Source organism: Cervus elaphus, chromosome 15 (assembly GCF_910594005.1).
Source record: "Cervus elaphus chromosome 15, mCerEla1.1, whole genome shotgun sequence".
Classification (NCBI taxonomy): Eukaryota; Metazoa; Chordata; class Mammalia; order Artiodactyla; family Cervidae; genus Cervus; species Cervus elaphus.
The window spans coordinates 83,930,037-83,952,040 of NC_057829.1; the positions used below are offsets into that span (position 1 = coordinate 83,930,037).

A 22,004-nucleotide genomic window follows, 5' to 3' on the forward strand; every position below is an offset into this window, starting at 1 on the left:
CAGGGTTGGTGGATTGACTTACAGTTTTCTTCTACTTCCTAGCTGTTTTGAGGGTGGGGGAAAAACTTTCCCCAGGTGCTATATATGAAATGCTGTCTCTTGATATTTCCTGTTTTGCAATAGTTCTGTATAATTTGTTGACATGCCTCTTTTGCATTTTTATAACATTGGGATGCTCCCCAGGATTGCTGGGTTAATACTGCCCTGTCCTGTCTGTACAGCTACCAAGTTTGGTGGCACAGGGTGGGGAAGCTTTCGTGGTTCTCTTTTTTCCTTGTCAGTCTCTAAATTTTCTCCTGCTCCTTCTTTTCCCCATTCAGCACACAGTTGCCATAGAGTGCTTCTCCTGTGGTTTTTGCTTTTTTTCCCTCCCCCAGAGCACTGCATTTCACATCATGTTTGTCTCTTTAAAGGCCCTGTGTTTTGAGGCCCTGCCCCCTTGAAGTCCAGGCTCTAACTTGCTCACACACTTTTTTTTTTTTTTTTTTTCGGTATTTTCTGACTTAGAGTGGACTTAATCATTCTGACAATAATTTTAAACCAACTTCATCTTCCTTCTGTCTTCACCGTTTTTCTGGTAGCAAAGAAAAAAAAATCATTCAAAGTCAATCTGTTTGAAAGAGAGGAAAATTTCATTCTGTTCAAATTGAAGATTATAATCCATGAGACAGCCTCCCAGAGAGCTCTGAGAACTGCTCTGAAGAGGTAAAAGAGGAGGCCAATATGTATGTGATTTTGCAGAAGAGGATACGTGCAATCAGGGACACACTTGAACAGAAGTTTGCTGCTAGCCACAGGAGCAGACATTTTAGTTAACAGTTTTAGTGCTTTTTTAATTAAGGGAAGGTGCAAGAATCCAGGTTCATAAAAATTTTCTCCTGAGGATATCTAATTATCTGAAGGCCTGTTTTGTCAGTTTTCCCAGAGAACAGAGTGCCTCATCCTGATCTTTGCCCTGAATTCCTTTCAAGGTGTATCGTGTGTAGGTCGGTGACTGCAGTGGCTAATGATTTGTGTCTGGCAGAACTGGGGTAGTGCTTATCTTTCAGAAGCATCTTAATTCCTCCCAAGGTCTGGGAGGCATTTCATGTTTAATTTGTCCCACTGCACTGGGAATTCTCACTCCTGTTTCAGGTGATGATTTTGTTGATAAGCCACTCAATGTGCTTTTCTGGACTAGCCCTGTTAACAGAAGTCAGAAGCCTCTGGGCCATCTGTCCTATTAGTCTGTTTTGTTCAGGAAATGGTTTCTTCTTGTTGACTCTTATCTAGAAGTTAGACTATTACCATCGTGGTCTTATAGGACTATATATTTGATCAATCATTTCAAGTATCTAATCATTGTTAATTTTATCTGAGGCTCAGTCACACATTTGATAATGCAAGAACCAAGAATCTAGAAAATAGACAGAATACAGGTAATGTACCTAGTACACTAATAAGTTCCTAAGTATTTGGGCTTTCCAGATAGTGCTAGTGGTAAGGAACCCACCTGCCAATGCAGGAGATGTAAGAGACACAGGTTCGATCCCTGGATTGGGAAGATCCTGTGGAGGAGGGCATGGCAACCCACGCCAGCATTCTTGCCTGAAGAATCCCATGGACAGAGGAGCCTGGTGGCTACAGTTCCTAAGATTCCAGAGTCGGACATGACTGTAGCGACTTAGCACACATATGCAAGTAGGGAGTTAAGCAAAGAACTTCCATTAGGAGCTACCCAGTATCTTCCCAGGTTATCTGACCTGTCTGTTCTGCACCAATCACTATCTTTAAGGGAAATGATATATCGACATTATACATAAAGTTCACCAAAGATGTCCACATGTATAAGGTAAGTGGTGGGTTATCATAACCCCTTACAAGACTGAGAAAGAAATATTTTATTCTAAGGAGTTACCTGACTTGTGCCAGAAGGAGAAAAATTGGTCTTTATGGTTGAATGGGTATTTCTGCCGCTGTTGGGGGGAAGTCTGTTGAGGTATAATGCAGATACATGATGCATCCCAGAGGGGAGGGAGGAAGCTCAAGTGGGCAGAGAAAATTTTTCTGTTTAAGTTTTTCTTATCTTGCCTTGAAGTGAATGTTTTTTTGGCTACACCATGTGACATGCAGGATCTTTCCTGACCAGGACTCAAACCTGTGCCTGCTGCATTAGAAGTGCAGAATCTTAACCACTAGACCACCAGCAAAGTCCCTAAAGTGGGAATTTTTATTTCATCACTAGGGTGCTAGGTCGGTCTGTGCTTTCTACAAAGCTCCATGCTGGGGTGAACTTGGGAGCTGAGGAATTGTGCCCTGGGACTGTCTGACTTTTCTCTTTTTATTTACAGTTATTATGAAGAGTGGTTAAACTTCTCCTCCTTCTTACTAAGGGCCTGGTTTTTGCTATAGTTCTTTTCTCTTTCTCATTGTTTTGTATCACTTGGGACGGAAATAGTGTGAGGCAGGTGGCTAGGATGCCTCTATTGTTTCAGCTGTCCCCAAAGCTAACTTAAAAACAGGAAAATAGGGGCTGGCCGTAGCTCAGTGGTTTCTTCAACTACAGAGTGATCAAATTACCCAATTACTCTCTCTGAGGCTGGTTTGAGACATGAGGGCACTCTCCAGTCCTTCAGGAAAAAAAAAAAAAAGACAGGAAAATAGGATTAAGATATTCTTTTGTTCTTGCTGAAAAGAATGGTACTTAACAAAATCTTATTTATTAGGACCTTAAAAATTATATAAAAGCTATTTTTATCCTTATTTTTAAAAATCAATTAATTATTTTTCTGGCTGCACCAGTCTTAGTTGTGGCATGTAGGATCTAGTTCCCTGACCAGGGATTGAATCCAGCCCCCTACATTGGGAGCAAGGAGTCTTAGCCACTGGAATCATCAGAGAAGTCCCCTAATTTTTTAAAGATAAATTTACAATAAACTTATCTGAAGAGCAGAGGTTTTAGAAAGCTATTTTCTATTTTACAGAATGAAAGTTCCTGACGTTAGCCAAAACTCTCTCTAAAGCCTAACAATTACATTTGCAAAGTCTTACTAACTGTCATGTCACTATGTGTTAATCTCCCAGTCGTGTCCGACTCTTTGCGACCCCATGGACTGTAGCCCACCAGGCTCCTCTGTCCGTGGGATTTCCCCGGCAAGAATACTGCAGTGGGTTGCCACTCTCTTCTCTAGGGAATCTTCCCAATCCAGGGACTGAACCTGGGTCTGCTGCAGGGCAGGCAGACTCTTTACCATCTGAGAAGGCAAATATCTTCCATTTCTTAGTTTAGTTCTAACTCATGACTCATCCGTGTTAATATCTTTGGCTCTGATGTGATTGGCACCAGTACTGCATCTACACTCACGATCTCTGTCGTGTTGTTTACATTGAAACAGCCTTCCCAGCCCTCGTTCCAGCTTCCTTCCACTCTCCCCTTAGCCTACAGTTCCCAATTAGGTTGATACCATATTTAATTTCCAAAAATGACAGCACAGTTCAGCTTTTGGATTCAAAGTGATGTCTGAATTTTTGTGGGTTTCAACAGCTTGTTTTCATAAGAAATAGGTTTTGCTAGTATCCAGTCCACAGAGAAGGACTGTATGGAAATTGTGAGTAAGGGGAACCTTATATTTAAGTGTATCAGCAAAGATGTGTTTTGGCAGAAGAAAAAGAGACCCCTTACTGCAAATCAATACTCAGCTTCGTGTTTCTACTCTGGGCTAAGGCTCTATGAGTGGATTGTAACATGGGATGCTCAGAGCATCGTCCTCAGGGAACTATACGGCAATGACAGTCAGGATGCCACTAGTGGCCATCCGTCAAGGAGTTTCTCTTGTAAGCTATCATCTCACCGCTTGAGAGGGATTTGATCCATCCATCAATCCTCTTTTATATAGTATTCTTTGTGATGTTTTCAAGATGGCCAAGCAGAATTGTGTGCAGGCTGGTATGAAGGAATATTAAAAGGACCCCCCCCCCAAACCAGTCAATCCTAAAGGAGATCAACCCTGAATATTCATCAGAAGGGCTGATGCTAAAGCTGAAACTCCAATACTTTGGCCACCTGATTCGAAGAACCGACTCATTGGAAAAGACCCTGATGCTGGGAAAGGCTGAGGGCAAGAGGAGAAGGGGATGACAGAGGATGAGAAGGTTGGATGGCATCACTAACTCAATGGACATGAGTTTGAGCAAGCTCCAGCAGAAAGTTAAGGACAGGGCTGCCTGGCATGCTGCAGTTTATGGAGTCACAAAGAGTTGGACATGACTTAGCGACCAAACAACAACAATGTAGTAAACCATCCCAAAACTTGGTGGTTGACAAAAATAACCACTCATTTAGCCTCTGATTCTGTGGATTGGCAATTTTGGCTGGTCTCAGCTACCATCCCTCATGTGTCTGTGGTCAGCTGTGGGCTGGCTAACTGACAGCTACCACTCATCAGTCATGAAGACAAGAGAACATGCTGATTGAATGCAGTCTCAGAACAAGGCAGATTTAGATTGGCGCTTGAGTAAAGGTCTATACAGATGTCTAAGATAATGGTCCATAAAGTCAGCTAGATTGGCCCTGTTGGTCCTCAGGCCTCAGCAGTGGCTATTGCCCAGCCCATGCCCCAGTTGTAGTCACAATTGCCCAGAGCCCTTAGTTCAGTTCTCATGGAATCTTCAGTGGAATCTAGACTGTGGAGCAATATAAGTAACTGTCCAGTGAACTAGTATACCTCTCTCCAGATAAGATGCCTCAGGATGGAGTGAGTTTCCCATCACTGCAGGTAATTAAGCAGGGATTCCATGATTATCCCTAGGTTCTAGTTTAGAGGTTCAAAATTTAGAAGGTATCATCACCATGAATACCTGGCCTCTGTCCCCAAAGAACCAGATTCCAGCTCATGAACTAGACCTTTCAAGACCTGTGTCAAATATCCTGGGATGTGACTGTCAATAGAGACCCCAGGTCTCCCCATTAAAAAGCAGCATAGGGCTCCAGAACTCTCCTGACACAAGAATCCTCCCCTCTCCACCCTAACTGCTTGTGCTGGCTCTGTCCTTTCCCCCATTTCTGATTCTGCCAACCTCATTGTGCCCCTAAGTCTATCCCCCACTCTCAAGTCTGTGGATTCAGCACCTTCCTGCCTGATCTAACCTAGGGCGGCATGTCTAGGCTAACCATCTCCCCACCACCACCTGCCTCACTCTATAACCTCCTCCACCACCCCAGGCAGAAAGAAGTTGTAAGGAAAGAGATGTGTGTTTTTAAACAGCTAAAATTTGGCAACCATTTAGTATGCACTGTAGCTGTTAAATACGATACTGTAGCCATGGGACAATATTTTTGATATGTTACTGTTAAATGGAAAAGAGTTTCAAAAAGAATACCAGCAGTATGTGTGATCCCTGACTTTTATTTTTGTGGATTTTATTTAAGTTTATAAATACATGCTCACCCAGAGGTCAGCTGGGGTCTCCCTGCTCTTTTTTAAATTCAAAATTGGAATAATTTACTTGGAGAGATTTAGAGAATAGGCATAGTTGTCAGTTGCCTGTGATGGTTAAGATGCGATTTGAAATGCAGAGAGTCTGATAAAATGACATGAGCAATGAACAAACATGAACACCTCTCTGGGTCCAGATGATTCCTCGATGGGGCATGGAGATCAGAGGCACAGAACTTAGTTATGGCATCCGCCATAATACCATAAACAACATGCAGCTTTGAGAAGTGCCGTAACATTCTTCACCTGCTCGTCTCCTGGAGGGTCTCCTGCAGAGGCACGGGTCAAGATGGCTCTCCACAGGGCCAGGGGCACTGGCACAGTAGTTCTGGGAGGTGCCCCTCAGTGAGAGCACTTTTGGAGGTTGCCACCAGCCCTACCACAACGCCTGCAGGCCTCCCTGCCTTTCTAGACTCCAGTTCAAATCCGTGCCTATGAGATCTCCAAAGTCCACCCTCAGATTTCCGTGAATCCCCAGAAGTTTATGATACTCTCTGTCTCCTCTACTTCAGGCTCCTACTTTACACTGTCTTTGTTCCATATTGTACTGACTCAGATATGAATAAAACACAGCCCTTTCTTCAAGCTGCAAACGCCAATCCTAGCCAAAGACCATACAAAGCAAGACACAGTACTTGCAAAGCATTGCTGAACGTAGCATGAAAATTTGGGAGAGAGAAAAGGACTTTGTGATCTGTTCTGTTCAGTTGCTCAGTCATGTTTGAGACTCTTTGCAACCCCATGGACTGCAGCACGCCAGGTTTTCCTGTCCTTCACCATCTCCTGGAGCTTGCTCAAACTCATGTCCATTGAGTCAGTGATGCCATCCAACCATTTCACTCTCTGTCATCCCCTTTTCCTCTTCAATCTTTCCCAGCATCAGGGTCTTTTCCAATGAATCAGCTCTTTGCATCAGGTGGCCAAAGTATTGGAGCTTCAGCATCAGTCCTTCCAATGGATATTCAGGGTTGATTTTCTTTAGGATTGACTGCCTTGATCTCCTTGCTGTCCAAGGCACTCTCAAGAGTCTTCTCCAGCACAGGGTTCGAAGGCATCAATTCTTCGGTGCTCAGCCTTTTTTATTGTCCAGCTCTCACATCTGTGCATGAGACTTTGCGATATGATAACAGAAAGCAACTTTAAAATGATGTTAGACTTTCTTATTATTCAAGTTACCCTATTTCAGGGGAAGTTCCACTGCCGCTTTACCTTTTTCTCTGTCCCACACCAAAGCCCAGGTTCATCTCCTCCAGCCCCCATTTCCTTTCTCTGACCTTGTGACCTCTTCTCTGACCTTCCCTCTCAAGAAGCAAACCCCAAATACTGTCATTTTACATGGGAGCAAGGTAAATAACTCATTTTCCTGAGCTTCAGCTCCTGCCAGTATTTGCATCTACACAGATTAAATCAAGTTGTTCTGCTACAGGAAGACCATCCCTTCTCTGAAGGAATACTGAGCTTGACTTGAGAAGGAGCCCAGGCTGTCCCTCTGCAGGATGGAGGAGCGCTGGGATGCTCCACCAAGAGTGAGGCTCTTTACACTGGGGCCAGTTACCTAAACTCTCTGGCCTGATCCTCAGCATCTGTCAACAAAAGTCTTATATTAGGTCTCTGCTTCTCCACTCTAAGCCAATGGCCCTCTGCTGGGCAGGCAGGTAACAAGATTTTGATATCCTCAATTCTAGGTGTGACCAGGTGGGAACTGGGCAGTGGACAAGCCATCCAGGAGCCTTGTCCCCAATCAGGGGCTATATTCATGTGATTGTAATCTGTGTGCAGGGGATTCCCTGGGGCTCAGCAGTAAATAATTCACCCGCCAATGCAGGAGATGCGGGTTCGATCCCTGGATCGGAAAGGTCCTCTGGAGAAGGAAATGGCTACCCACTCCAGTATTCTTACCTGGGAAATCCCACGGACAGAGGAACCTGTTGGGCTGTAGTCCATGGGGGTCTACAAATGAGCCGGACACGACTTAGCGACTAAACAACAACAATAAATTCTATGTGCCATTATGTGAAGAGCTTGGGAGCCTTAGAGGCCAGGGCTGTAGTCCCTCCGAATTCTAATAGCTGGTAATAGAGATTGACATTTGGATGACAGAAAGCCCAGGTTGTAATTGGGTCCGAGTACGTTGTTGGTGATGGGGGATCCTAAATAACTCACTAAGGGCTTCCCTTCCTGGTGGCTCAGTTAGTAAAGAATCTACCTGCAATGCAAGAGATGTCCTGTAATGTAGGAGACCTGGGTTCAATCCCTGGGTTGAGAAGATTCCCTGGAGAAGGAAATGACAACCCATTCCAGTATCCTGGCTTGGGAAATCCCATGGACAGAGGAGCTGTGGTGGGCTACAGGCCATGGGGTTGCAAAGAGTCAGACACGACTTAGCACTAAGCCACCATTAAAGTTAGAACTGCCGATGGAGTGAACTTGCTTTACTTTTTCATTTAATTGGACCCATGGTTATTGGGTTTCAGGGCAGAGAGTCTGGAACCAGGAGAAAGAAGACTTGGGTTTGATCTCAGCTCTGCCGTCATATCAGAGTCAAGTCAGAAGGCAGAATGTTCCAGTTATTTTAACAGCAAGAATTTAATATAAAGGATTGCTATCTAGGTAAATACAAAGGCAGACTCTAAGGGATGGTGGAAGGCAACCACTGCGGGAAGCAGGTGTCACACTTAGGGCTTAGGGAGCACAGAGAAGGGTTATGATTTAGGGGTGTGGAGGAGGGCCCCACAGAAGGTGACCTCAGACCTCTGTGGAGGGATTTCTAGTCAGTTGAGAGCTGGGAAAACTGGACTCCTCTGCTGCCCCGGGAGGGGACTGTGGCTCTGAGGGGGAGCGGTGAGCCTGGGGTGATGCTCCCAGAAGCGGGAGGCAGACAGGAAGTTGTGTGCCTTACTTCCGCCTCGCTCCTCTAGGCCCTGGCTTCCCCTGGCAGAGATTCTCAAGGAGCAGTTGGCAAAGCAGAAGTGGGGTTTTCAGAGTCTCCCAGCATCTGAATAGAGTGGATTTGGAGCTGAGAAACAAGAACTTAATAACTGGCCCAGCCGCTCACCAGCAGAGTCTTGTGTCTGATCTCCATGGTGTGAGAACAGGTGATTTCTAAGTTCCATGAGACTCGACTTTTCACATCAAAGTTTCCAGGTGGCTTCAGAGATGCGAGGGGCGGGGGGGCGCTTCTCTGATAGCTCAGTTGGTAAAGAGTCCACCTGCAATGCAGGAGACCCCAGTTCGATTCCTGGGTTGGGAAGATTCCCCTGGAGAAGGGAATGGCTACCCACTCCAGTATTCTGGCCTGGAGAATTCCATGGACTGTATAGCCCATGGGGTCACAAAGAGTCAGACACAACTGAGCGACTTTGACTTTCAGAGATGGGAGAGAGAAGAAGACAAGAGGCCAAGGGAGGATATGAAGGAAGAGCTGTGATTTCACTCAAACAGCTGGGGCAGCCAGGTCCGCGGTGTTCGGGGAGGGCCTCTGCCAGGGCAGAAAGCAGGCAGTGCCTCTTAATAAATCCCCTTCCCAGGCTACGGGTATTTGTTTGTATTAAAACAGGAACATGATAACAGAGCTATAAGTAGCTCCATGCTCAGCTGTGAAGGTAGGGACTTAGAAGAACTGAATTCAGCCACTGGAGGAAGAGGCTGAGGTTACTGCCTGCCCGGAGTGAGGGCTGGGGCCATTTGTGGGAACAGCAGCTGGCTGAGGTCACTGGGTTTGCCAGGCAGCCAAAGGAGCTGCTGGGTCAGGTGACCCTGCGCTCGCTGCCAGCGAGCAAGCATTCCCTCCCAGTCAGCGCCCCCACATCCTGGGCTGACGCAGGGCCCGAGTGGCCGGAGGCCACTGTGCACAGAGCAGTGCCACGCAGGAAAGGTGGGTCTATGTGATCTTGGAGGCTGGTCTGGAGACCACTCCGGAGCCTGCAGAGGCCTTGCCAGGGCAGCCTGCCTCTTGGAAGCAAGCCTGGTCTGAGTCCAGTTCTAGTTCCAACCCTTGTTTGCTGTGAGAGGACAGGCAGATCATTTCCACCCTCTAGGCCTCCACTTCCTCATCTGTGTTGGAGAAGGTGATCTCCAAGGTCAACAGTCGAGACGATTCAATGCTGAAGAAGAATCAAAGTGTGTTAAGCCTGATAAAATACATACATTTCCCCCCATATACAAAAAGAGAGTTTTTAAAATAAATAATTAAAAGCCCTGCACAGAAAACTCAATGAGATTGATGAATCAACACATCCCAGTAGCTTGTTCACAGAACAGTGGGAGTTTGGCGGCGAAACCTCTCTGAGTCCAGGCATTATCATCGATGAAACCAGGCCTGCATGATCTCAACTTCGTTTCTCCAACTCCTTGTGCCTCCCACCCTGTACACAGCAGATAAAGTGGGGGACCAGCCCAGACAGCACAATTTGGGTTCTGAGCCGCGTCCTCCACCCACATGCTGCTCTGCACAGTTTAGCTGCCGTGCTGGTTCTCCTGGCTTTATCCCCTCCTCTGTCGGACTTGACTCCAAGTCCCATTTCCCCGGTGATGCTCTTGGCTTCTCTCAGCAATGCTTCTGGCTACCCACCCCCACTAGGCTGCCCGAGCCATGATTGTTCATCACCAGCCCAAACCTTACCTTCTACCCTCCTCCAGATTAGTGAGTGGAATTCATAAGCTGAGGCCTTCCCAAGAAGCTTCAGTGGACAACAGCTAGAAACTCCATGTGCTACTACAGAAATAAATGAGTGAGCGATAAAGGCAATCAGTTACCTTTGGACTCTAGGTGAAAATCTTCCAGGATGACAGCATTACACTGTTCATTGAATACTGGGGTTGGGGCCAACCAGACTCATCCTTCCTCTTACTCTCTCCTGGACTTCAACTGTTTATCCATACAAAAAGAACATACCTGCCTCATATTAATTGTTTCGCTGTAAGTGCAGGGGAACATAAGCACCTCAGTGCTTAGCATGTAGAAAGAGCTCAGTATTTATTAAATAGATGAGTAACTGAGTGAATGAACCGAAGACGGTCCTGGTTTGGGACTTTCCTGTGGTCCAGTGTTTGGGACTGTGTTCCCAATGCAGGGGTTTGATCCCTGGTCAGGAAACTAGATCCCTCATGCCACAACTAAGACCAGACGCAGCCAAATAAATCTTTTTAAAAAAGGAAAAAAAGGCTGTCCTGGTTTATATTTGCAGCTGTGATGATGTGACACCAGCCAATACACCAGTTTAAAAATAAAAATTCTTACAAACAACTATCTTTTAAAACAAAGTTTATATTAGAATCGACAGGAGACTAGGTGGGTAGAAGAAACCTTTGTGAATTCAGTCTTGCTTGTGACGAGCTGCCTTGAAACAATTAGAATCTTAAATCGTGGATCATTTTTGAACAACTGCAGTTTCATTCACCCAGGGACATAGAGTAACTCTAGTTAAATTACCATTGGGCACCTAGTGATGATCATATAGAGGGACAGAATTGGAGCGATGTGTCACTTGCCCAGTAAATATTTCAATGTCAATTGCCTTGTCAGTGTTCTTGGAACCATGTACTTCTTATTGGCCTATGTTATACATAGTCTTCACCAACATCTGTCTCTTAATGCACGAGTCAGTTAGCTGATAAACCTATTTCTAGTTAGTAACACCTGAATTCGTGATTTTTCTGAAGGGATAAAAAAGAAGGCAGCATAAGCTTTGTTTTGCTGTGGGATTTGCCTGTTGGGGGCTCCAAAGAGACCCACTGCCAGGAATAATATAATAGCCAAAAATTTATCAAGTGCTTAATCTATCGCAAGAGCTTTATGGGACGTATCTCACCACAGTCACCATTTTAGAGATGGCAAAACTGAGCACAGAGAAATTAAATCATTTACATCCGGTAGGTGGTGGAGCTGGAGTTCCCAGGGCAGTGTTCTGGTCCCGGGGGCTGGTTCATAATCACAACCTTATCCTGCCTCCAAAGCAGGTTGTCCCAGAGACAGATGATGGAGCTCACATACATGAATCTTTTGCCATCTGTGGCAGGAAGTGGAGACTGGTCAATTGCTGAATGTCCAGCTTGGAAGAAAACAGCACAAAGAGGGAAGCTGATCAGCTATGAGCATGTGCAGACTGTGATAACACTGCTGCTGGGGTCCTGTCAGAGTACTGCCCTGAGGACAAGGGGTCACGGCTAAGGAGTGAAGGCACTCTGCATTCCATGGCGCCCCGCCTCTGGGTCCATCCCCTGTGTCTGGGAAATCTATCTTTTTAAGAGGCCAAGCACTAGTTCCTGGGATGGAAGCGGAAAAGTCTGTTTTCTCCTTCACTCTCTTCCCCAGTGGCAGTGACTCTGATGCCTGGTGGTGGTCAGGACAGCAGTGGTGAGACAGGTGTCAACAACGATGCTTAACGTCCGGTAGTTGTGGTCCAGGGGCTGGTGGTGGTCACAGAAACAGACGAGGCTGCAGAGTTGACCGAGGGAGAGGTTCCTGGAGGGGATTTGCACTGCTGAAGTGTACACAGCTGAAAATTGAATACCGAACATCCCCCACCTTCACGGTCTTTACGGGACTCTGCCATTTTGGTTGGCCATCCTCTCTCCGTCCTTCAGCCCTCTCCTTGGAAGTGAGCCCCCCATTCCCTCCTTCTCTTTGTCAGGGTTTTGCTACGTTTGCTCACCTGTTGAAGACTTGCTTGGGATATTTCTTCATTCCCAATGGGCTCATCTAAGATATTTTGCTTAAAAAGTTTCTCTTCCCTAGAAGAATTCTCTTTTGATTTTTTTGATGGGAGTGGGGGATGAGGGTAGGCCAATGTTCTTGTTTTTTATCCCTTGAAATCTCAAGTTTATGGAACTCTAGTATTAATAAACCCAAAAGCAATCATTTGCAAAATTTTCCCCAGTAGTAGATTTATTTTTTTTCAAGCAATATCTTATGCAGAATCTCAAGATATGAAACACATTCACTTTTAAAAATTGAGGTGAAATTCACATGACACAAAATTAACCATTTTATTTTTATTAGATATGGTTGATTCACAACGTTGTGTTAATTTAAGGTGTACAGTGAAGTGAGTTACCCATTCTTTTCAGATTCTGTTCCCATATAGGTTGTTACAGAATACTAAATAGAGTTCCCTGTGCTATACAGTAGTTCCTTATTAGTTATCTATTTTATATACAGTAGTGTGTATACATTAATCTGCACAGCATGTGGAATCTTAGTTCCCTGACCAGGGATCGAACCCTGCCCACCACCCCTGCAATGGAAGTACAGAATCTTAACCACTGGACCTCCAGGGAAGTCCCTATCTCTGTTTTATAAAAAGTTTCTTGGTATCATTTTTATTAGATTCCACATATAAGTGATATCATATGGATGTCTCTGTCTGTCTGACTTCACTTAGTATGAAAATCTCTAGGTCCGTCCATGTTGCTGCAAATGGATTAACCATTTTAAAGTGAGCAATTAAGTGGTATTTGACATCTTCACAATGTTGGTATCTGCTTCTCTGGATTTACGTATTCTGGATATTTCATGTCAATAAAATCATGTAATATGTGACCTTTTGTGTCTGGCTGCTTTCATTTAACATGGTACTTTCAAGGTTTGTCCAAGTTATAGCATGTGTCAGAATTTCATTCCTTTTTATGGCTGAATAAATATTCCACTGTATGAATGGATCTCAACTTGCTTATCCATTGCCTGTTGAAACATACACACTTCGGCTCTGTCTGAACCAGAAGTGGGGCCCTGAGATCCCCCTCCACATCCAACTTTCCCCTCCAAGGAGGTCCTGACACTCCTCTGAGCTTGGTGACACCTGGTCTCCAGGAGACCTTTGATGAAATGCTGACTTGTTTCCCTGGAGGAGTCACACAGTGGAGACACAAGTAAGGGTTTTCTGCAGAATGAATGAAAGTCTGCCACCACAAAAAATAATATGCATATATGTTAAAATTGGCTTCATTCATGCAAATAAGTGGCTGATTGTTAATCACTGGAATCTGAGGGAGGAAGGAAGCTGCCTGACACAAGGGTCTTCAGGGGTCCGCCCATCTCCAGCCCCACCTTCGGGCTGCAGAGCCTCCTCCATCTTGGGCGGACAGGTCTGCCTACCCGCAGCCTGGGCTTTTTACAGCTTCACTTGTTGAAACTCAAGCCACGCCTGGGTAAGTACATTCTGCACGCATCACACTATAAACAGGTGCCAGACTGCTGGCGTCATCCTGTTTCCACAAGTTTTCTTTGTCTTTCCACGTTATTTACGGTGGAATTTTCCCAGGTGCAAACAGGAAGCCCTTGGAGCATTTTCTAGAAGGAAAGTTTTGTGCCCCTCTCTAAACCGTAAGGGCGCGAGTGACTCCTGGAGCCCCTGCTCCCCTAGGTGCGGCCAATCAGATCACAGGGGCCAGTGTTGGCTTGGATAAGCCTTTGCTGAAAAGAGCCCAGCTCATGTACAAACGGGGCAAATCCTCCGCGTGAAAAGCCAGCCTCAATGGGCTGGGAAATGCTGATGTCTGTGTATTCGCCGCATGACTCGCAGGCTCTGCCCAGGTATGGGGTGCAGCTGGTTTGTGTCAGCGTCGTGGGTGGAGACTGTTTGGGCTGCTTGCCCGACGGCTTGAGGTGGGTCAGCGCCTCTGCTTAGACCTCGCCCGCTTCTGAATGGAGGAAGAGAAAGTCCAGTAGCTGACACGCAGACTTTCCGTGGGCCTCGGCCTCCAAAGTCAACAGACTATCCCCGACCGTAAGTAGATGGCAGAGTGGTACCTCCCCCCTGGTGTTGGGGAAGCCTAACGCGGGGCAGTTCTAGAGGTCACTGGGAGAGACTTCCAGACACAGTCAGGCTTCCTTCCAGGAGGTTTTGAAATTTACACCGAGCCAGAGGCAGTTTTAAAAGCTAGTTTAAAAAACCTAGTTCAACAGATAAGTGATGAGATCCTACTGTATAGCACAGGGAACTCTACACAGTGCTCTGTGGTGACGTGCAGAGGAAGGAAATCTAAAAAAGAGGGGATAAATGAATACGTCGAGCTGATCCACTTTGCTGTAGGGTAGAAACTCACACAACATTGTAAAGCAATTGTACTCCAATAAAAATTTTAAAAAGTGAAACCTAATTTAGATGTTCTGATTCTTAAGGAAATTTATTGAATTTTATTTGGTGATTGAGTTTGAAAAATTAATATTGCATTGAATCATGTGTAATTCCAGCTGCGCAGTGGTTCAGCCTGACAGATACAAGGAAGTTACTTTAATGGAGAAGGGCACAGTGATTGTAACAGTCACCATTGTGTCCTAAGGAGGCATCATTTTGCAAATGAACAGAAAAAATAAACTGAAGTCATTGATTTTAAATAAATGAACATTTTACATTCTATAAGTGAGCATATGCTTCCTTTTTTTGGTCCATCTTATAAACAGCAAAAGGCAAAAAAGGATTGAGCAATTGCAACTTTTTGATTAAAGAGTTAGGAGGGAGAGAGTTGATCATTACAGTGATGCCACTCATAATTTTCTTTGTTGGGGGCATTTTATTTATTTAATTTTTAAAAAGCATTTTATGTTGGAGTATAACCAGTTAACAATGTTGTGATAGTTTCTGGTGGACAGTAAAGGGACTCAGCCTTGCCTATACATGTATCCATTCTCTTGGGGGCTTTTTAACTGGACTTGTTCAAAAATTTATATTTTATTTTCCTGGGACTGTTAATTACACATAGTATGTGGTAGCTACTCACTTAGTGTTGGTTGAGTGGCTAAGCAAATCAACGGACATGTTTTATTTTGAGTAAGTCCATCACTGAAGTTTTCTGAGGAAATGCCATGATGACAGTCATCCTGTCATGGAAGAAATCTTGAATCAGAAGGAAGGAGACTGGGGTCTGTTTCCAGCTTTGGCTTCTCCAGCTGGGTCTTTGGCAAATGCCTGGCCTTCTCTGCAGCCTGTTTTCCCACTCGATTAAATTGGTGATCTCTAAGGCTCCAGCTCAAAAAGTCTGTAATTTAATTTATTTACTGAAGTATAGTTACTTTAATACAATGATATGGTGGGGCTTCCCTGGGCGGTCCAGTGATTGAGACTCGATGCTCCCAATGTTTGATCACTGGTTGAGGAAGTAGGATCCTGCATGCCACACGGTGCAGCCAAAAATAAAAACAAAATTGTTCTAAAAAGGCATTTATTTTATTAAAAAAATACAGTGTTGTGTTAGTTACTGCTGCATAGCCAAATGATTCAGTTATACACACACACACACACACACACACACATATATGTTGTTGTTGTTTAGTCGCTAAATTGTGTCTACCCATCTCTTTTGTACCCCATGGACTGTAGTCTGCTAGGCTCTTCTGTCCATGGGATTTTCAAGGCAAGAATACTGGGATGGGTTGCCATTTTCTTCTCCAGGGGATCTTCCCAACCCAGGAATTGAACCCACATCACCTGCATTGGCAGGCAGATTTTTTACCACTGAGCCACCAGGGAAGCCAATACATACATATACACATTCTCTTTTAGAATATTATTTTCCATTACAATTTATCATAGGATATTGAATATAGGTCTCTGTGCTATATAGTAGGACCTTGTTGTTTATCCGTTCTATATATAAAAGCTTACCTGGTAGCCATATTGCTGCCAATGGCATTATTTTACTCTTTTTTATGACTGAGTAGTATTCCAGTGTGTATCAAGTACCACATCTTCCTTATCCATTCATCTGTCAGTGGACACTTAGGTTGCTTCCTTCGCTTGGCTATTGTGAATAATGCTGCTATGAACATAGGGATGCATGTAATTGAAAAGTTTTTAATTTTAAAAGCTTTCTGTAACCTGGTTTCTCCACCTGGAAAAGTGAACAAATAGTCCCACTCCTGCTTCTGTTATGGGGTCTCAGAGCTGGAACTCTGTTGGGTGATGCCAGCAGACATCCTGGGTTTCTCCGTGGGCCGTGTGGGAAGCACCTTCATTACAATGATGATTAATAAGCAGTGTCATCAAGTGAGCCCGATGCAGTGACTCTGGGTGTCCGGGCAACAAGCCGCCTTACATGATTATGTATTCACTGTCTGGCTACAACAACCCATTTCCCTCAGCAAGAAGACCGCGCTGCCTTCAGAGAAATATGTGCAGAAGTGAAACTGATTTGCCGAAACAAGTGTTTAGAGTAAAAAAATATCAATACCACATGTTCCCGAGGAGCAGTGGATTTCACGCCTGCTAATGTTAGACACCCAGCTCTGCTGTCCCCGACGGTGGGACCCCAGCCACGCTCTGGATTTCCAAACCAAACACAATTGGAAACAGAAAACGTTCTGACAGCGGCATGCCTCATGCTCTCCTTGGCAAAGCAGCCCCTTTTGTCACGCCGTTTGTATATATCCGTATATGTGTACATTGGCGTTAAGTCAGAGACTCAGTAACAAACTCGTCTTTCAGAAGTGTCTGCCAACAGTGGGTGGGAGTTAAACACCAGCCTGTGCTGGGAAAGACGGCTGGGTGGCACTTCGCAAAGGAAAACCCTTCAAAAGCAGTTTTCCATGATGTGACTCTAGAGATAAACACTCCCCATCATCTGGTTTTTAAGTTCGGGGAGATGAGTAGGCAGAGAAGCCCCAGACCTTCTTCAGTTTTACAGATGTGCATACCCTTTTGTTTCTTCCAGTCGGCACTGGTAAACCCGGAGGGACGCTGAGCACCCTGAGTCGTCATGGGCAACGAGAACAGCACTTCAGGCAGCCAGGTGGGTGTCTCGGGGCCTCCCCTTGGCCTGCACGGGGCTCCTGAGCGGCACTGACTGGACTTTTCAGCCTCTCTTCTCCTCTCTGTATCCCTGTAGGTGTTTTTCATTCCATTTTCAGAAGTGTTCGTATTAAGTGTATGTTAGTCGCTCAGTCAGCTCAGCCCTGTCCGATTCTTTGCGACCCCGTGGACTGTAGCCCCTCAGGCTCCTCTGTCCATTGGATTTTCCAGGCAAGAATACTGGAGGGTTGCCATTTCCTTCTCCGGGGGATCTTCCCGACCCGAGCATCGAACCTGGGCCTCCCGTACTGCGGGCAGGTTCTTTACCATCTGAGCTACCAGGGAAGCCCTTTGTAGTAAGTCTAGCCCTGATTTTATAAATTATATAAAAACTAGTTTTACTTCTTATTCTATGCTTTTAAAATTGACATAGGAGAGTTTGGCACATTCCCCCCCTCCCCACCCCCCCCGATTTTGCCTCTCCCCCATCCACTAACCTACATGGATATAGCAGAGGTTAAAATAAAACCATTTCCACACTTCCCTACCACAGCCTCCCCAGGCCACCCCCCCCCCCCCTCCAAAAAAAAACAAACTTATGGTCTGGAAAAAGTAGTTTTAAAATCTATCAATGTTGAGGACATTAAACGTGAACTATCATTTCCATGTTAGGTAAGGTTTTCAGAATTGAGGAATAGACTTTGCTTAATTGTGTGTAATATTGGGATATTAAAATAAATACAGATTTTATCTTAAGTTTGAGAATTGTAATTCAATGCCCTGGTGAACAAAATTAGGGAAACACTTTCCCATTGATCTGACACACAATGGAAATCTTGGATTAATAGTACAGAGTTTTTTGGATGAGAAAACCGGACCTAAAAGCCAATCTTGGGCAATTCATTTTCCCTTAGCTTTTTTTTCTTCCATACTATCTTCTCAAGCAGGAAAACAGGAATCATCAAAAGAAAAGGTAGGGAGTTTCCTGTTAACCTAGTGGTTAGGATTCTGGGCTTTCACTGCTGTGGGTCTGGGTTCAGTCCCTGGTTTGGGAACTGAGATCCTTTAAGCAGTGCACAGTGCGGCTAAAAAAAAAAAAAAAAGATAAAAAGATAATATTTATTTACTTGCCTGTCTGTTCTGGGTCCCAGTTGTGGTGCATAGGATCTTTAGTTGTGACATGCCAACTCTTAGTTGGGCGTGTTAACTCCTACTGGGATCTAGTTCCTGGAACAGGAATTGAAACCAGACCCCCTGAATTGGGAGCACAGAGTCTCAGGCACTGGATCACCAGGGAAATCCCTAAAAAAGTAAATGAGAAGAAAAGAAAAGGTGGCCAACTTCATTCTTTAGGGGCAAAGAAGAAACAGTGATAGTGTTAAATGGCTAGAGGTGGGTAATAAGGAGAGGTGGGGATTGTAGCAAACAGGGGCTTCTGTTCGATTGTCTAAAAGAGAGGAAGGTGTTGTAACACCGGGCCCACATTCCCACTTGGCAACCTCTGCTGGAGTTATTGTTGAGAGAGTGGTGGATTGATATGGTATTGGAAGATATAATACAAAGAGATACTTCCCTGGTGGTCCAGTGGTTAAGACTCTGCCTTCCAATGCGGGGGGTACATGTTTGATCCTTGGTTGAGGAGCCAAGATCCCACATGCCTGGTGACCAAAAAAACCAAAACAGAAAGCAGAAACAATATTGTGACAAATTCAATAACGACTTTAAAAAAAAGAGTTCCATGTCCAAAAAAAAAAATCTTAAAAAAAATTTTTTTAAAAAGAAGTAATACAGAGAGATCCCAGGTACCCTTTACCTATTTACCCCAAGGGCAATATTTTACAAAACTAGAGTATGGAATCACAACCCAGATACTGACATTGCCACCATCTAGATACAGAATATTTCCAGAAGCAAAATTTCTTTTGTTCCCTTAGAGCCACACCCACCTCCGTTGGGGCCCTATTCCTAACCCCTGGCAATTTCTAATTTGTTCTCTATCTCTATAGAGATGAGCTGGAGAATGTTATACCATGTTACATAAGAGGAATCATACAGTAGGTGACCTTCTGGAACTGGCTTTTTCCACTCAGCATGATTTCCTGGAGATTCATCCAGATTGTTGTGTATGTCAGTCGTTCATTCTTTTTTATTGCTGGGTAGCATTCCCTGCTACAGTTTGTTGAACCATCATTTAGTGAAGGACATCTGGGTTGTTTCCAGTTTGGGGCTACTACTAAATAGTAGCTGTTATGGACATTTGTAGACAGGTTTTTTTTGGTGAACATAAGTTTTCATTTCTCGGACATAAAGCCCAGGAGTGCAGCTGCTTGGTCATGTGGTAATTGCATGTGTAGTTTTATAAGGAACCACCAAACCATCTGCCAGAATCCCTGAATCACTGTACATTCCCACCAGCAGTGTCTGAGTGAGCCAGTTTCTCTGCATTCTGGCCATCAATTGGTATTGTCACTGTTTGGTGTTGATGTTCTGATGTGTCTGTTGTGATATCTCATTATGCTTTTAATTTGCATTTTCCTGTTGACTGATGATGTTGAACATCTTTTACATGCTTACTACCATCTGTTTATTCAGTTTGGTGAAATATCTGTGTCTTTTGCCCATTTTCTAACTGGATTTTTCTTACTGTGGAGTTTTGAGAATTTTTATAATGTCTAGATACTGATCCTTTTTCAAATTGTGGTTTGCAAGTATTTTCTCCATTGGTAGCTTATCTTTTCATCCTCTTACCAAGTTCTTTTACAGATAAGCTTTTAGGAGGTACAATAGATCAGCTTTTCTTTTTATAGATAGTGCTTTTGGAATCTTCCCTAAGCTGAGAGGAATTTCTACCTGAATATAGACACAGTTAAAGTAGCTTATGTTTTCTCTCCATTACCTATACTAAACCTCACTGTCCAGAATTGAAGGCTGGTTTATTTTGAATAGATACATAGAAATGGAACTGATGCAACAAATGGAGGGTATTTTTGAAAGATTCTTACTATATATTAATAGCTATATCTATAGCTGTATCTCTATGCAAAGCGCTTTCTAGAAAGGTAGTGACAATTTATATGTTTCTCAACAGGCTGTGAGGGCCCATCTCACTATATTCCTGCAAGCAGTGACTATTTTAGTGTCTTAGATTGTTATTGATTAGGGGTAAAAATGCTCAGTGGTTTAAAGACCCTCACCCACACTCCTCATCTCCTGCCAGCTCCCAACCCCAGGCTCCCTCCCCATGGCCCACCTTCCTGGAACAGACAGAAGATGTTTTCCTGGCATCACAATTTTCTACATTTCCAGCCTCAGCCAAGTGTGACCCAATGGGGCATCATGGGTTGCCTTTAGGACTCCAGGATTAGAACAAGGCTTACCTTCCTGGGAGAAACAAATGGAAATTGAACACAAGTACATTTGGCTTCAGAGCTCAGGGTCCCCCATGGGGCAGAAACTCCAGTCCCATCTTTCTACCACCTCCTGGATGTCTCTGCATGGATGACTCACAGTCACCCCGAGCTCTTCAAACCTGAGCTCGGCTTCCTTCCCTGATCCTCCCCTCTGCACTCTCTCTCTCTTGGGTACCATGACCTATCCTACCATTCAAGACAGAAACAGGAATCACCTCTAACTCCACCTGTTCCCATTCTCTGCCTTTAGTACATTGCCCTGTGATTGACTGATTAACTAGTGGACTGGCCATTTAGTTTTCCAAATTTCTGTTTAATCAGGACTGCTTTTGGTTATGAGACAGAAGCCCATCTCCAGCACCCACAAGCAGAGAAGGGGCTCATCTGTCCTAAAGAACTGAGAGGTCCTCGGAGAGGGTCTGGCTGCAGTAGTCGCTGGGGTTCAAAAGATGTCGCTGGAGATCTCTTCTCTCTGGATTTTGCTCTGCTTTCCTCTCTGACGTCCTAGTCCTCAGGGAGGTGCCCCCAGCCCTATAGGCAGCTCCACGCTTTTTCCAGCTAATGGTCCAGCCTCTGATCCGCTTCCTCTAAGGAATCTGATGGGCCCTGATCTGTTACGTGCCCTCTCTGGCTGGGATCAATCACTGTGTCCTGGAATGTGGGACAGCCCGAGTCATGTCCCCATGCCTGATGGGGAAGGGTGGCTCCAGGGCAATGACAGTCCCATCATTGTAGCTTAGAGCACTTTTGCAAAAGACAAAAAATGTAGCATGTGTTAGAATACACATGGATATAGATGTGTACACACATGGATATACATGTATATCATACACATACATGTATAGGTATACATGTATATATGTGTGTATCATGTATGTGTATATCATACATACATGTATATGTATATATATATCATGTATATCATACATCCATATAATATGTGTTAGAAGTCCTGCCTTCTAACAACTTTTTCCTCTTCATTCCCGTCATCACAACTCTATATCCTCACAACTGGGTCACTGCAAGCACCTCCAAAGTAGTTCCTCTGCCTCCATACCTTCTCCCATCCCACTCTTGCTCCCAGTCCTCTCTCTCGGAAGCTTTTTCTCTGTGAAGATGCACTTGGAGGTGCCTGCATCCTGCTTACAAGTGAACTCCTGGAGGGAAAGATGCAGGTCCGAATGAACCTCTCCTCGCAGATTAAGGAGCAGGCATTGAGAACCAGCAACATCCCCAGTGCAGTGGATGAGAGATGGGTCTTCCTAGTCCTGCCTAGTCCTTGCCTCCTTCAGACACCCCTGGGCTGCAGGTCCTTCTCCTTCTGTTGTCTAACTTCCCCTGGGTAGTGGTGGGCAAGGTGGGAGCACCTCCAGCAAGTTAGGGTCTCTCTCTGG

General features: G+C 44.7%; 1 protein-coding gene across 15 annotated transcripts in view; it reads left to right on the forward strand.

Moving 5' to 3' along the window:
- TACC2 (transforming acidic coiled-coil containing protein 2) overlaps positions 1 to 22,004 on the forward strand; it is a 227,539-nt gene that overhangs the window by 9,015 nt on the left and 196,520 nt on the right. For 13 of the 15 annotated variants that reach the window (XM_043926874.1, XM_043926880.1, XM_043926884.1 and 10 more), the window contains exon 2: positions 17,124 to 17,201. In XM_043926874.1, the coding sequence (XP_043782809.1) occupies positions 17,169 to 17,201 (33 nt within the window). In that variant the 5' untranslated portion in view covers positions 17,124 to 17,168. Of the gene's footprint in view, positions 1 to 14,167; positions 14,201 to 17,123; positions 17,202 to 22,004 lie in introns of those variants that run through there. The other 2 variants (XM_043926879.1, XM_043926875.1) reach the window with 2 other exon arrangements.